The sequence below is a fragment of the Electrophorus electricus genome, chromosome 14 (genome assembly GCF_041902795.1).
Source record: "Electrophorus electricus isolate QZ-2024a chromosome 14, ASM4190279v1, whole genome shotgun sequence".
Lineage (NCBI taxonomy): Eukaryota > Metazoa > Chordata > Actinopteri > Gymnotiformes > Gymnotidae > Electrophorus > Electrophorus electricus.
This window is the reverse complement of record NC_137510.1, coordinates 2,187,415-2,201,977: the sequence shown is the minus strand read 5'-3', so window position 1 is coordinate 2,201,977 and position 14,563 is coordinate 2,187,415. Positions and strand designations below refer to the sequence as shown.

The window sequence follows — 14,563 nt, the reverse complement described above, 5'->3', positions numbered from 1 at the left end:
ACCCAGTGCTTCCACCCCATGTATCTTTCTCGTTTACAACATTGTATGCGTCTGCATTCCATAGTTCCCGCAAGAAAGCATACGACAGACTTTATTTGCAGGCCTGCTACGACACAACTACTGTTAAAGGGTATCAGAGCTAATTACAAATAGTTTGCGGCTAATTTTATTAGTTTTATTTGTCGTTTGGATTTCCCTACACTTTTTTGATTTATTGTTTAAAAACAAATAAAAATGGGACTACTTATATTTTTTTATATCTATAACTCTATAACGGTCCATACCGTTCCACATTACTATGGACAGAGATCTACAGAGGACACCGCATGCAGTTTGCAAAATATGTTGTCCCCTGTCTTAGAGATTCGTTTCGAAATGGCTGAACACATCATATTATCACAAACTATACATATTGATAACATCCGAATGGCGTATGCAGATAGAAAGTATTTTGGGAGGCATGTATTAGTTGTATAGACAGCGATGTAATATTACACTATAATAGGTAAGGAATAACTAATAAGTAATACTTTAGACCTCTTTACTGGGTAGAGTTCAACTCTTGGGCTACTATTCTAGCAAGCCTTCCCCGCTTTGCTGACGCTGCGCACTCGAGCTTGTGTGTCTTGATTAAGCGCCTCCTTCCGTGCGTCTGATCCGCCGCCACTCGTGGACAGAGACCGACAATACGAGTGTGCAAAATTACCTTGGATCATAATAACAGGTTATGGACCCTTTCCCCCGCGGCACAACTGTTTTTTTTTTTTTTTTAAACCTTTTCAGAGACGCTGCTCCGCTGACGAAGCGGAAGAAACGCTTCGAGGAATAGAGGGGTGGGAGCCTGGCTCAAAACGTAAAATCGTTTCTTTACGCTCTCGCATGCATTTCGCATTATCATCGTAGTGTGCCGGCAGTAACGCAGAAATATCCCTCGCATTAGAAACATATTAAGCGGAATGTGTAGCATTGTTGTGCATGTCAGATGAGAGTTTGGTGCGCCATCGATTACGCTCACTCAACAGGAAAACACGAGAGGTTCTAAACATTTAACCGTCAGATGCGAGAGACGCACCTCTCGTAAAATCAGAAACCCATTGCATGGTAGATCATTACAGTAATACGACAACGATCGATTTGCTTATATATAACTCTCGCGTTGCAGTTAAAAGTACAATAATCTTTGCATATCAAAAAAAAAAAAAACTTTTTTTTTTTCTCTCTCTCTCTCTGTGAACTGCTGCCTGAGGCTCCGCGCAGGCGCACTGGTTGCTTACTGTCACTAAAACATTTTTCTTCACATTGGAAACTGTCACAAGTGACGTCAATCACCGAGCTCTGACCAATTAGAACGCAGAATGATTGTGCAGCTCCGCGGGCTGCAGCGCCTACCATGAATCTCTATTCAGTATATCAAAGCATCCTGCTGCTGCCTCTCAACCGAATGGGATTCCATGTAGGCACAGAGATAGGAACTAAACTTTAGGAAGTTTTTTTTTTTTTTCTGTATTTTTCACAGCGATTAAAATATATTTGTCATCATCATTATTATTTTGCCTGCTGTCAAGTTATTCTAAAATTAGGAGTAATGAGCGTGGATGCGTTGGGAAGCCCCGTGATGGACCCTACGTTTTCCAAACGGAACACGGCGCTGAGATTAGTTGACTTGGCAGGGGCGCACCAGCCACACCATCATCGCCACCATACCCCTCAGAGCGTGACAGGCTTCCCGGGGTTCAGCAGCCATCCACACTCAATGGCTCACGCGCACCCTGGGGAGATTACTGCGGAACCCCGCCTGGGGCCGAGTCCATTCGGGCCAGAACACATGGGGCACTCCGCGGCCCTCAAAATCAGCCCAGCCCATCATTATCCCCACCGCCATCACCACAATCATCATATTGCAGGCCACAGTGAAGTGGTCTCCAGTCAAACGGGAGCTTTTGGCCCGGTGCAGGCGGCAACGGTCCCGTACTCTATGTCTCACACGGCCCAGGCGTTATCCGCAGGTAGGGATTTCCTCATTCGACGAGATCTGACAGCTCAAGCCATGCCAGTGCTGACCGACCAGACTTCTGGTTCAACCTCTCACCACGGAATGTTTGTCTCAACAACAGGTAACTATCCAGGACACTATGGTCATCACCCCGACGCCGGGACCCATACCCTCTTCCCCGGACTTCACCACGAACAGCCCTCTAACGGAGCACCAGGTGGTCAAGCCTTGAACGGACAAATAAGGTTAGGAATACCTGGAGAAATGTACGTTCGGTCTGATCACTTGAGTCAAGTAGCAAGTTCCAGGGCAGACCCGTTTGCAGCTTCGCCTCTGCACGCCTACGGCGGTCTTAATCTGAACATGAGCCTCGGCGCGCACCACCACGGAGCCGGTGCCTTTTTCCGTTACATGAGGCAGCCGATCAAGCAAGAACTCATTTGCAAGTGGCAAGAGCCAGAGCACTCCGCGAAGAAACTTTGCTCCAAAACTTACAGCACCATGCACGAGCTAGTGACACATGTGACCGTAGAACACGTCGGAGGACCAGAGCAAGCGAATCATATCTGCTTTTGGGAAGAGTGTCCGCGAGAAGGAAAACCGTTCAAAGCCAAATATAAACTTGTAAATCATATCAGAGTCCACACCGGGGAAAAACCGTTTCCGTGCCCGTTCCCCGGCTGTGGAAAAGTATTTGCCCGATCGGAAAACCTGAAAATCCACAAGAGGACACACACAGGTTAGTGAATTTATTCACGTTTCTGTGAACAAGTGCCAAATTTATTTCAGCGTACCACAGCAACGCTCTACTCTGATTCATCGAAATACTTAAATGTGGACAGTTTACTGATCAGCTGATCGAGAAAATCATCTCAAGAAATAATTAACATTTCCTCTAGTGCAACACAAGAATAAAACCGACATTAAATTAATTGAATCTACTTAAGCTTCGATGACAATTTGACGCGTTTTCCCCAGAGAACCGAATCTGCTGGGATCAAACTGTAAATTACCGAATGGTCTTGTAATCAGTCTTGTAACAGCACTGCTAATCATAAAACTATTTTCATATAATATGCTATATTTATTTCTAGAGATTTATACTTGTTCCACTTAATTATTGTGTTCAAAACAGAGGGGAGCTCAAATCGTAATTCTTTTTTTCCCTTCCACTGTTTTCATTATTTCAGAATGTTCATCGATAACTTAGAAGTTGTGGTATATTTACCCAGTCCCCCAGTTGTTTGTATATCTTCTGGTGGAGACATGTTTTTAGTTCAAAACATTCTGGAGTGTGGGGCCTACTCAGACGAATGCCGCCAAGTTATGCCTGTTGCTAAAAATGGAAAAGACGCTCTCAAAGTTTTGTGTTCACAGTTATAGTTTTAGTATTGTCCTTCGCACATAAGCTACTTTATGGACTTTGCATAATTATATGGGTTTTTCGTTACTAACTGGATATAAGACACTTTCCTAATTCATCGTTAACAATTTATAAAATATGGGAATGCTAGTCGTTGTTTAGCACCAAATAATCCGTCTGTTACTTCTTTTCCCCTAAAAACGATATATTCCTGTCTAATATTTTCCAGACAGCTTGAAATAGGCACGCCTTTGTCTATTTTTATCTAGATCAATAGTTTGTTTACAAAATTTGTTGTATACGTATTCCGAAATAAAATCGTCATTAATATTATTTCTAGACCGTATGCAACGAGTGTGGGAAATGTAGGTACTGTCAAGTTAATTACATCAGTAGTGTTTAGTGAAAGATTACGTTTATGGCATTGGTGAACAGGATGTGCAACAAGTCGCTGAAGGCATCGCGCCAAAGGCCCGAGTCTTCCTGCTTGATCTATATTCCCGAGGAGTCGCCGTCCTAATCACGCGTGATTGTTTAGTGTAGATTGTTAAATTGCGAACAACAGGGCTCATTCCAAGATGGCAACAGGTTAATGGGAAGTCCTTTCTAGGCCTCGCGGCTTGCGTTTGGCACCCCTGATTTAATAGCAATTCACACTCATCAAGTTCGTACCTGCTCGGGCTTTTTTTTTTTCAAAACACACACGCGGGAACAGTTGTCTGATAACAGTACTTATGAACCGTCTTCTAAAGTCCCAGGCCGACGTGTTCGGTTTATTTCCTGTGCGCGTCCTCTCGTGGCACGTGCGGACGTTTTCCCACGTGCTGGAATTTGAATCTTTGGTTATGGATACAGTTTCCCAAGGGCGTCTTTCCTGTTTTTTTTTTCGCTTGTATTACACTAATACCCTTGATTGGCTCCCTCGGCCCAACAGCTGAAGGTCAAATTGCTGTTCAACAGGCAGGTTTAATTAGACAGCAGCAATTACAAATGCTCATGAACGGCTGGCGCGCGCGCATGTGCGGCGAAAATCAATGTCCTGTGATTTGAGTGTAATTAATTTACGCATTCATACCGCATAGTCGTCGGGGCAAGCCTCTGTACTCACGGGCCTGGGCGGTATTTATTACGCCAGTGTCCCGGTAACGTGAAACAGAACGTAAACTATTGTTGCGCTATGATGTACGTGACATTAACCAGCTGGGTTGGGGGGGGGGGGGGTCAAATAAAGAGAATAAAGTACTACAAGATCTGCCAATAACACGAGAGTCCATTCTCACATTTCATTTGTTAACGGTTAGGTATGATGATCTCGTATTCAGCCTATAATACAGAGTTTACATTTCAGTTTTCTGTAGAATTTCTGAAGCGGTGGTAATGATAGCACACCGATATGCTTTTCTTCACATTGACATAATCAATCTGTTTTCTTGTTGTAGGCGAAAAGCCATTTAAATGCGAATTTGACGGATGTGACAGACGTTTTGCAAACAGCAGTGACCGGAAAAAACATTCCCACGTGCACACCAGCGATAAGCCGTACAACTGCAAAGTGCGAGGTTGTGACAAGTCGTACACGCACCCCAGCTCTTTGAGAAAACACATGAAGGTGCACTGCAAATCCCCACCTCCGAGTTCGGGTTACGAATCCTCGACTCCGTCTCTAGTCTCCCCGTCGTCGGACTTGGGTCGAGAGCCAGCTCCTTCCGCGCTCTCCGAACCTCTCTCGGGCTCGCAGCCGGCCAATTTAAGCGAGTGGTACGTCTGTCACAGCTCGGGCGCCAGTGGCAGTCAGACCCCACCCAGTGGTTCATCCACACCTGACCCTTCAGAGAGACCACCGTACAGGAATTCTGAAAGAGGGGACACTTTCTAACCACGAGGTTGTACCAGCGCGGGCTCTTGGCAAAGTTACTTTGCTACTTCGCTTCTTACTTTTGGACAGACGAGCGTCCCGGGCTGACTGAAAGACAGACACGTGGGGCTGTGTTGAATGGCCTAGCGGTACAGTGCACTGGCACAGTGACAGATAATGTTACAGCCAAACCACAGACTGAGGTAGCCAACCTGTGTCCCACGTAGCTGAATATCAACTATCTTCACGAGTGTCCGTTTTCTTAAATAGTGTACTGATCGTACGCATGTGGATGTATTATTTTGTAAATTCTGATTTTACTTCAATGACTTCTTAATTTATTTTTGAATCAGTATTGGATTTCTTTTTGTATTATTGAACCAAAGTGCTTCAATATAAAATGTAAATTTTGTAAATGACGTTTTAATGTGTAAGTGTTAACAGTAATTTTGTAAGGTTCAGTATTTCAGCTATTTTTAAATGTTTGCTACTATTGTTTCTAAAAAAAAATGCTATTATTTGAACAATTTTGAATTTCATAAGAAGTAGACATATTCCTCTTGTGATTTCTGCAGATGAGACATTTTGATGGAAACATTGTTATTGTATTTGATATGACACTTCATTTAATATTAGCCATTGATCAATGTGAGCATTTTGTGATTTTTTTGTAAATCCAGTCAATAACTCATTTTTATGAAAATATGAATTATAAAAGGAGACCTTAAAATGTGTACCGCAATGCCTTGTAAGTTGTCAGTATTTTAAATAAACTGTGTTATAATGATATGCAAAAATAAGAACGAGTAGACTATAGATGCCAAGTGATTTTAAGGCATTTACTTATGCTAAAATTATATATATATATATATATATATATATATATATATATATATATATATATATATATATATATATATATAGTATTCAGCACTTGAGTTATTTTTCTCGTGTAAGAAAAAGAGAAAAAGATAAACACATGCACCCCCCCCCCCCCCCCCACGAGCTTCGATGTAGTTCAGCACAATTTGTTTAGCAGTAAATGCAAGAGTGCACATGTTTTTCTTTGGGCTTCTAATGGTTTAACTATCATTAGTATAACTACTGGCCTACTAATAATAATTATTTACAGATTTTTAAAGTTTTGCATATAACTCCGTCTCTGTTTCTATAGCTTCCATGACTTTATATCCCTTTATATGTCTTATACACACATAGGTACCGCGGTTTACTCTGCTTACGTGGGTAGCACTCGATGAAAGGATGCGTATTCCCACCCAGACATCAAAGAAGGTTTTATACAAAGACCCATTTCTTCACGACTGTGGATCTTCATGGTGAGTTAGGATTTCTATAGCAATCGCCGAGTCAGACTCAGATAATATGGAGCTGAGGAGGTGCGCTCCAAAGGCCGCTTTAACGAATGTAATATATGCCAGCAAGGGGTAAGAAACCATAATACGTTACTACTCAGAAAAAAAAAAAGCGTCGTACGAAAAGACGTCAGTGCAAACTACAAACATAATTATCTTTTGGTGCGTGTTTTGATTTTACAGTACGCTAAAAATCGATTTATTGTTTTCTGGACTTTACTTTTCCTCGAGAATGTTAGACTGCACAGTTAATTGATGTATTGTCCCCATGCAAATAGGCCATCTCTCTCTCTCTCTCTCTCTCTCTCTCTCTCTCTCTCTCTCTCTCTCTCTCTCTCTCTATCTATCTATCTATCTATCTATCTATCTATCTATCTATCTATCTATCTATCTATCTATCTATCTGTTTCATATTCGAAATCCCTACGTGGACAACAACTAGGTTTAATAGCCAGGGGTTAAAGTTGCCGTCTGCTTCCTTCGTTTTCACCCAAGCGTTATGCATTTGAATGCCACGAGTCTGTGGGTGGATACGCATTGCTTGATGAGATACGTTTTAGTTTGTTTCTTTGGTAATTGTCTTGTTGTTTGCACTATCCAAATGCTCTGATGAATAGAGAAAAAATAAACACAACGAGAAATAGCTAAACAGTTGAGTCCTCCATAGTACCAGCTCTCGTGCATGAATGGAGCAAGGGATAGTTTGGTCTCAATTGAAGCGAGGAGCCTTTGAAGTGTTGGTTATTATCAGAGGGATTCCTGCATGTCGTCTAAACGACGTTGATGACACGGAAAGACTTCTTTGTCACCAATTTGATCGCCCCATCTTTTCAAAAGTGTCTCAAGCTTTTAGTTCCACCCATCAAACCGAGAGGGAAACGAATTCGAGTAGAATCAAGTGTATGTCATCAAACACATTGAGAACGGCAGTGCTGCTTCACAACACGACGACGTAATAAACACTGGTGAGACGTAGTTCCCCCCCTCTCGTGGCGCTTATCCGCGCGCGTGCATGTGTCTATAACATGACGGATAAAAACAAAACAAAACAAGAAACTCGATTTTCGTTCCATTTCTTATTATTCTTATTCGAACTTTGTTGTTGTTATTGTTGTTGTTGTTGTTGTTGTTGTGTTGTTGTTGTTCCCTTATACGTTATTTCGATTACGGATGCCCTTTGACCCGTTGACAGTTTTTGGAATGTAACTCCAGCTAGCTGGGGATGTAAACTACAGCAGACTTCTCTAGAAGAACTCTCCTTTCTTTGTTGTTTTACTTTCATGACAAAGATCATTCCCTGGTGGTTTATGTCATCAATAATAGCCCGAGAACACGAATTAAGAAAAAAACAAAATAAATCTAATTGATAGGCTGCTTTTTAAGATCTCCTGTTAGTGAGATCTTATAATGAGATTAACAGTTAAATTCACTGTGACAATAAGTTTTTCCTCTTAAAAAATCCAAGCTTTTTCATTGTCCACCACAAGTTATACTTCATCTGACTGGTTGCTTATTTGTTCAGTCGATACATGAATGAAAAATAATTTAATTGTCGTAACCAGTGACCATTTATAACCCTTTCCGTTAATGAAAAACGGGTTCCTGAGAGGAAATAAAAGTGGGTCGTTTCGTTCTTTGTTATAATGGAAAGCGAGGACTCATGTGAGTGTGAAATATCATTTCTTTGTAAAATAATGAAGGCGATAATCCCACTTCCGGAAACCGTCCTGCATTATTTAACAAAGCCCTTTTAACAGCGGATTAGCGGTTCCCAAGGAAAAAAAAAACATCTCTCACTATTCAGCGCTCAATTTCATGTCATAATTACGCGACACGGGGTGACTGGAATTCGCATGCAAAATGACAGGACAGGTGCAATGGCTGTAAATATATAAATTAGCCAATCTAAATTAGACAAAACTATGACTGGTAAACTTCACTACACAGACAGTTTTGCCCCCTCCCGTAATGAAACGTTACAATGGGGGTCCCTTGTTTATTATATTGAGGCCTTCTTGTAACCTAATGGGTCTTCCTGAAGTAACTTTTATCAAGGTTTATAAAGTTTATAAAGGTTGTTACTTTTGTAAAGGCCGCCTATGTGCAATTTATTTTCCTTCAAAATAATTTCAAAACCCTAATCATTGTGTTTTCAGAACTACCTAATGTGAATATTATCAGGAAAGGCAGAAAGTTCAAAATATATATAATAAAGTTGAAGATTGTTTGTTTGCTTACGTTGGATAATATCTTGCCGGGTTTTTTTTTTTTTTTTTTTTTTTTTTTTTTGTTAAGAGCTGAATTTGAATGAATTTTCAGCATCGTAAAAGAAACCATATAATTTAAAGAACTGACTGTCCTGACTTAATTGTCCATGTCTCCGTATGGCCAGACATCTCGCGCACACACGGACACATTCTAGGATGCTTTGAAGCAGTCTATATATCTCATCTTAATGCTATTACCACACATTTCTGAAATAGTTCCCGTAACCACGTGGAAAGGCTTGAAGCAGTGAAGTCGAGCTATATCTCTAGCACTGCTCTCTCTTTATCCTGAAATCATGAAATCTGTTTGTAAGACCACGTGGCCAATGGCAGGGAAATGTTCGATTAATCGACTGTAGAATATTTGTGAAGAAGTAAATAGACGTTACGTAGCAATTGAACCGATACAGTCATTAACCTTTTAACCTTTACAGAGCTTGAGCGATCGTTCCAGATATATGGTTCAGATCGGCTCGTGTAGGTTACGTGTAAACCACGTGCTTGAACTCCTCAGTAGATTCACACTGAAACGCCACTGGCACATATTCAGAATTCAGAGGTAAACAACTTAAATTGTGTTGTAGCCTAATTTACTGGCTAAGTCGTGGCTGCTAGAAGTCTGGGAAAGGATTTAACAAAGCTAAATATTTTGCGTTCACACCTTAATGCCGTTATCTACTCTACAGGAAAATCCGCTTTCTTGAAATCGCCTTTTTCAGCACTGAATAGTGGGACAGTGATCATATAACAGGCCTACAGATCAACATGAAACGGAGAATCCATGTGCAACATTTAAGTGAATAGTAAAAGCACACCAACGACATCTAAACTTATTCGAGGATGTTTAAGAAATTACACATAGCAGAGCTTCCCGATAAAGAGATTATATCAGACAGTAGAAGAAAATTAAACGTTTGGTTATTCGTTTAGAGTTATGTTTATAAGGCGCACTGGAGCAACCGAATTCTACTGCTGGACCAGTGACCTAACACTCATCTATTAATATAAACAAACACCTGTTATTGAGACATCAGTGAGACACAAACTTAACTACGATACCACTCAGTACATAAGGCACCACGGACTTGTGACCTGTATCACCCATAAACATGTCGTCGCGACAGCGTCAAAAAGGCCAATAGAGTGAGACGTGACTAATTTATGAGGTGGCTTGATTGAATCAGTCTACCAGTAGTCGGATTACCACCGTACCACATTGCAGGCGCTAAGTTATTTTACTTTCATGGATGAACGAGTTCTCCCCAATGAGAGAAGCAGCCCCTATAGTTAGCGAGCGAACACTGATCTCTAACAACCTTCACATAACGTGACAGAACGCGCCACAGTACTTCGCACCTGCGCTCTGAATAGGCGCCTTCTTTCAATGTAAGATACGCTTGTTGCCCTTGAATCTCAAAGCAGCTGCGTGAATGAGTCGAGCGACCCGTGCTTATTTCGCTTCCTTTGATCTTAGAGTTCCCCCTCTAATTTGTTCGTATAGTTTGTAACAAGGACGTCCCATTTGCGATTAAAACGTTCGTCTATTAGGAGCACGTGAACCAGAGAGAGGATATGCAAAGCGCCGCACTATGGAGCTTGAGGGCCTTCATCATGTGCATTCGGCGCTTCTTGTATGTCACGGCTTAAGCAGATTTCAGTAATTAGTCTGTTTTAAAAAAGGGGGAAAAATATATAAGGGAAAAAAAAAACAGTTCTTTCCCCCTTTCCTGCTTTCTTATTTAGGAGAGATGCAGATAACAAAAACCACCAAAAGCGCATTCCACTCTAAGGTCATTGGTGATGTATGTGCATCTATACTGGAAATGTTGACAGGGCATTAAGTGAATAATAATTTACAACACTTGTTTGTTTTGTTTTGCTCAAATGTTCCAATGCGGCATCAAATGTAATTTTTGTGACTGCAAGGTGGAATGAAATCACGACCATATTTTGAGTTCTTTTGAGGTGAATTTAATGCGAAGCTATATATGTGAAAAATTAATTTTACAGCACATACAACCTAATCTAACACATGTTAGGAAACGATCGTATAATTCACATTTTCAGGACGCCAAATTCAGATCATTGTTATAATGACCAGGATTTTACCCAGAAACCTTTTATTTAAGTCATAAACAGAAGAAAAAAACCAACTTTAAAGAAAAATCCCATATGGTATTATGTGAACGTGGTTGGGTGTTCAACACAAGCTAACACACGTGACATTTTAATTAAACGTATAGCGTCCACTGGGGTTTATCTGAGCAGGTCAACATCACAATCTAAACAAAACTAATTAAATGATCCACATTTCCATATTTCCCGTCTTCCTTATGGTCACATCCACACTGGTCATTTATAGTCCAAATTGAGTGGGCAAAATTGCGTCGAATTGCGCAGTATTTTGTGTATCTTGTCAGCAAAGACACAAAAAAGACATCAATCAGTTCAAAGGCTCCAACTTTGAGTGTAGCGGAATACAATAACACCGATAATGAAAACTAGAAATAATGAAATCATTTTTATGAGAGCATCACATCTATATAAGTGAGTCATACATCATCACCCTGAGCCAGTGATAATGAATGACGGAATATCCCTCCCAGCGATTAAACGCTCCTGTAATATAATTCATCATCACTTGCTTCATTTTTTTTTTCATGCAATCATTAGAGTTGAAGAAGGGTAATAGATGGGCAGAAGAGAACAGGCGAATTATCCGGTAGTTACACTTTTTTATAATCAACATTACCTATTTTATTTGCGCATCGAGAGACAGAGTATCTCACGGGTATTCGTCTCGTTTTTTGGAGGGTGAGCAATGCGAGGAGACCTTCGTGCTATCCTCCTGCAAGAGTGACGCCTGTACTGCACCGAAGAAAAAGTTGTTTCCTGCTCTCCATTACTAAAACGGGATTACAGATTTCATTTCAAAAAGGATGAGTTATTTAGCCGAAACTCCCAGATTTCGCATGGCTATAATTCAGTTCCAGCCACCACATAAATGGTAGTGCTACATCATGCTCGAGCTCGGTAATACTATATGTTCACCAAAGAGGTGTACTTACTGCCTCTACACCCCTGCTGCTCGAGACATGCACTCCCAATCTTCTTCGCGCACATCCGGCACGAACCTCTGAAAGAAAAAAAAAAAAACGATAATCAGCAGCACCTTTGAAAGTCAGAAACCGTTGGGTATGGAGAATTAACACAATCACCTACACCTCCAGCTCTTGACGAAATTAATTATTACAAAATCTTAAAAACAAGAACTGACCATAACAGCTGCATCATCACCATCGTCGTCATCATCATCATCATCATCATCATCATCATCATCAACAACAACAACAACAGCAACAACAACAAGACGAATAATCGCGGATATTTATTCATTCGTGCATTTATTTTTAATTTATTTGAAGCCGGATAAAAAGTTAGCATTAGCAACAGGCTGTAAATCGCTTTGGGTTGCGCAACTGTCCTTCGGTGTCGAGTTTCATGCGTTTTTAAATGACAGGGAGGACTGACCTCTGGACAGCCCTGGACAGCCCTGGACAGCCTGCGGGCGCAGCGGAGCGCAAGACCCCGCAACCAACCAGTGACAACCGCTAGCGGAGTGGATCAATTTACAGTTCTAACACAGCGTAGTTCGTACCTTGGCCAAGAGTTACCTAAGCGGTTACCAAAGTTCTGTAAAACGGAATATAAGAGAATCGTTTACAATAGAATAGAATAAAAGTTATTGTTTATCAGTCAGTACTGAAATATAACATGTCAAATTTATCTTTTACATGATCAGAAAAAAACATAAATATACCATCATGAATCATAATAAAGTACAGAATGATTTTAAAATGCAAATGTACATCGACAACATGACGTTTTAAGTCATTGGTTTCTTTGCACTATTTCCCACGACATGCTGGAAATGTGCTGTATGGGATGAAAGCACAGTTTGAACTGGTGAGTAATTCGTCTGATCAGTGTACCAGCACCACAGACTTTGGGTCATTTCTTCATCTCCCGCTGAAAAGACATTACGCCCCTCGTATTTACATACCCAGCAATATTTGTCAAACATACATAAACTACAAATTAATAAAATGTTCTACGATCCTCTAAGTTCACCCTAATGAATACTGAGTATTTCTTGAATTTTTACATATCTGTTTTTATGTTTATCGCCTTTTATTGATTACGGTCTATTAGACAGTATTACATCAAGGGACTCGCCTCTGTCACTTGGATGTCACTGTGACAAACTTACCTGCAATGTCAGACCAGAGAATAAATATGTTGTTAAGCGCATATAGGCAACTGTATATCAAAAGCCAAATATATTAATTCACTTTTATTATTATTATTATTATTATTATTATTATTATTATTATTATTATTATTATTATTATTATTATTATTATTATTATTGTTATTATTATTGTTGTTGTTGTTGTTCCTGTTGCTCTGGTCTGCTTGCAGAGACGGAAAAAGTGCAACTAATCCCATTGCTTTACAATGCCTGAAAAACTTCTCTAAGAGAAAAGTAAACTTTTATGTTAGCCTTGGGCACCATTGTAATATCTCGAGGCGCTATGTTCTCGCGACGGAAAGTTTTGAGGCGGAGAACCTGAGTGAAACGTCAACAGCACCTGCGCGCAGTTAAAGCGCGCGACAGGAAGGAGCTGTGGGTCAATATTAATCACTGGCAAGGAAAGTGTCATTCAACTTGAGTTCATTTCCGCTTCAACATTCTCACTCTCTCTCTCTCTCTCTCTCTCTCTCTCTCTCTCTCTCTCTCTCTCTCTCTCTCTCTCTCGACACGTGGCCTCCCTGCTTATGGTCTATATTTGCAAAACTCAAAGTCAATGTTGGTCAGAATTATTTCCCATATTTTCCACATTGTTGACGGCATATGCTAACGCGTCATGCATAAATAAACAATAGTATTCTCATTATTACTTTGTCAATCATCTTGATTTGACAGCACCGAGAACAAAGGGACAAAGTCGTATTGGCTGTGAAATACCGCAGTAATAGAATAAGAAAGTCTCTATTTAACTTGAATAGTAGCACCAGCATTCGGTTGTAGTGGCATAATACAACGCAGTTAGTTTAGATTCACAGGTCTCAGACACAACAGCAGCAGCAACAACAACAACAAAAATAACAACAAAAACACCAGTGACACAAACAAGAAGTAAAACAAGAAGAACAAAAACCTTCTTTAACGGAAAGTAAGGGAGGCTCCGTCATTTCGTATTTTTGCATACTTCATAAATAATTATAGTAGACTAAATTTTCTTTAGCGGTTTAAACACCAATAACGTGTCGCTGCCGATAAGAACGGTGGATAATCTTTCTTGTATGAATCTTCTATCTTCATGGAACGAACAGAATAATTTCGGCCAGAGCTTTTCCCCGTTGCGCCCGAGTTAATTCATCAAAAGGAAAGTTTCTATAAGTTTTTCCCTCCCCATATAATGAAAGATTTAAATAATAAGTCGACCACTGTGACATTCTTTGCACTTAGGCTATTTTTCATAATACCCCTTTGTGTAGCTGAGGAAACTCCACAGACGAGGAGCGAGGAATAGTCTGCGATCTCCCACTATTATTTGCTCAGAGTTAACTGCTGCTTAAAACGTGCAGATAGATTTAGAAATGTTTTTTTTTTTATATTTTTATCAAAGAAAGAGTGACTCACAAAAA

At 40.3% G+C, this 14,563-nt stretch overlaps 1 protein-coding gene and 1 long non-coding RNA gene across 3 annotated transcripts; one reads left to right on the top strand and one right to left on the bottom strand.

Annotated features, from left to right (window-relative positions):
* Positions 1–664: 664 nt before the first annotated feature.
* On the top strand, positions 665–6,008 carry zic4 (zic family member 4). Of its 2 annotated transcripts, XM_027017793.3 has the most exons (3): positions 665–2,006; positions 2,115–2,732; positions 4,796–6,008. In XM_027017793.3, the coding sequence occupies exons 1-3, from the start codon at positions 1,586–1,588 to the stop codon at positions 5,230–5,232; spliced, it is 1,476 nt and encodes a 491-aa protein (XP_026873594.1). In that variant the 5' UTR covers positions 665–1,585; the 3' UTR covers positions 5,233–6,008. The 2 variants fall into 2 exon arrangements, with proteins under 2 accessions (XP_026873594.1, XP_026873593.1); XM_027017792.3 differs by having other exon boundaries at positions 665–2,732.
* A 4,791-nt stretch (positions 6,009–10,799) lies between these two features.
* On the bottom strand, positions 10,800–13,276 carry LOC113582152 (uncharacterized). Its single transcript, XR_014116920.1, has 2 exons — positions 12,129–13,276; positions 10,800–11,987 (listed from the first exon to the last, which is right to left on the bottom strand). It is a non-coding gene; the product is annotated as an uncharacterized LOC113582152 (long non-coding RNA).
* Positions 13,277–14,563: the final 1,287 nt, after the last annotated feature.

Coding starts and splice junctions, on each gene's coding strand:
- zic4 (XM_027017792.3), top strand. CDS start 1,586: ATGAGCGTGGATGCGTTGGGAAGCCCCGTGATGGACCCTACGTTTTCC. Junction 2,733..4,795: donor CCACAAGAGGACACACACAG/GTTAGTGAATTT, acceptor TTCTTGTTGTAG/GCGAAAAGCCATTTAAATGC.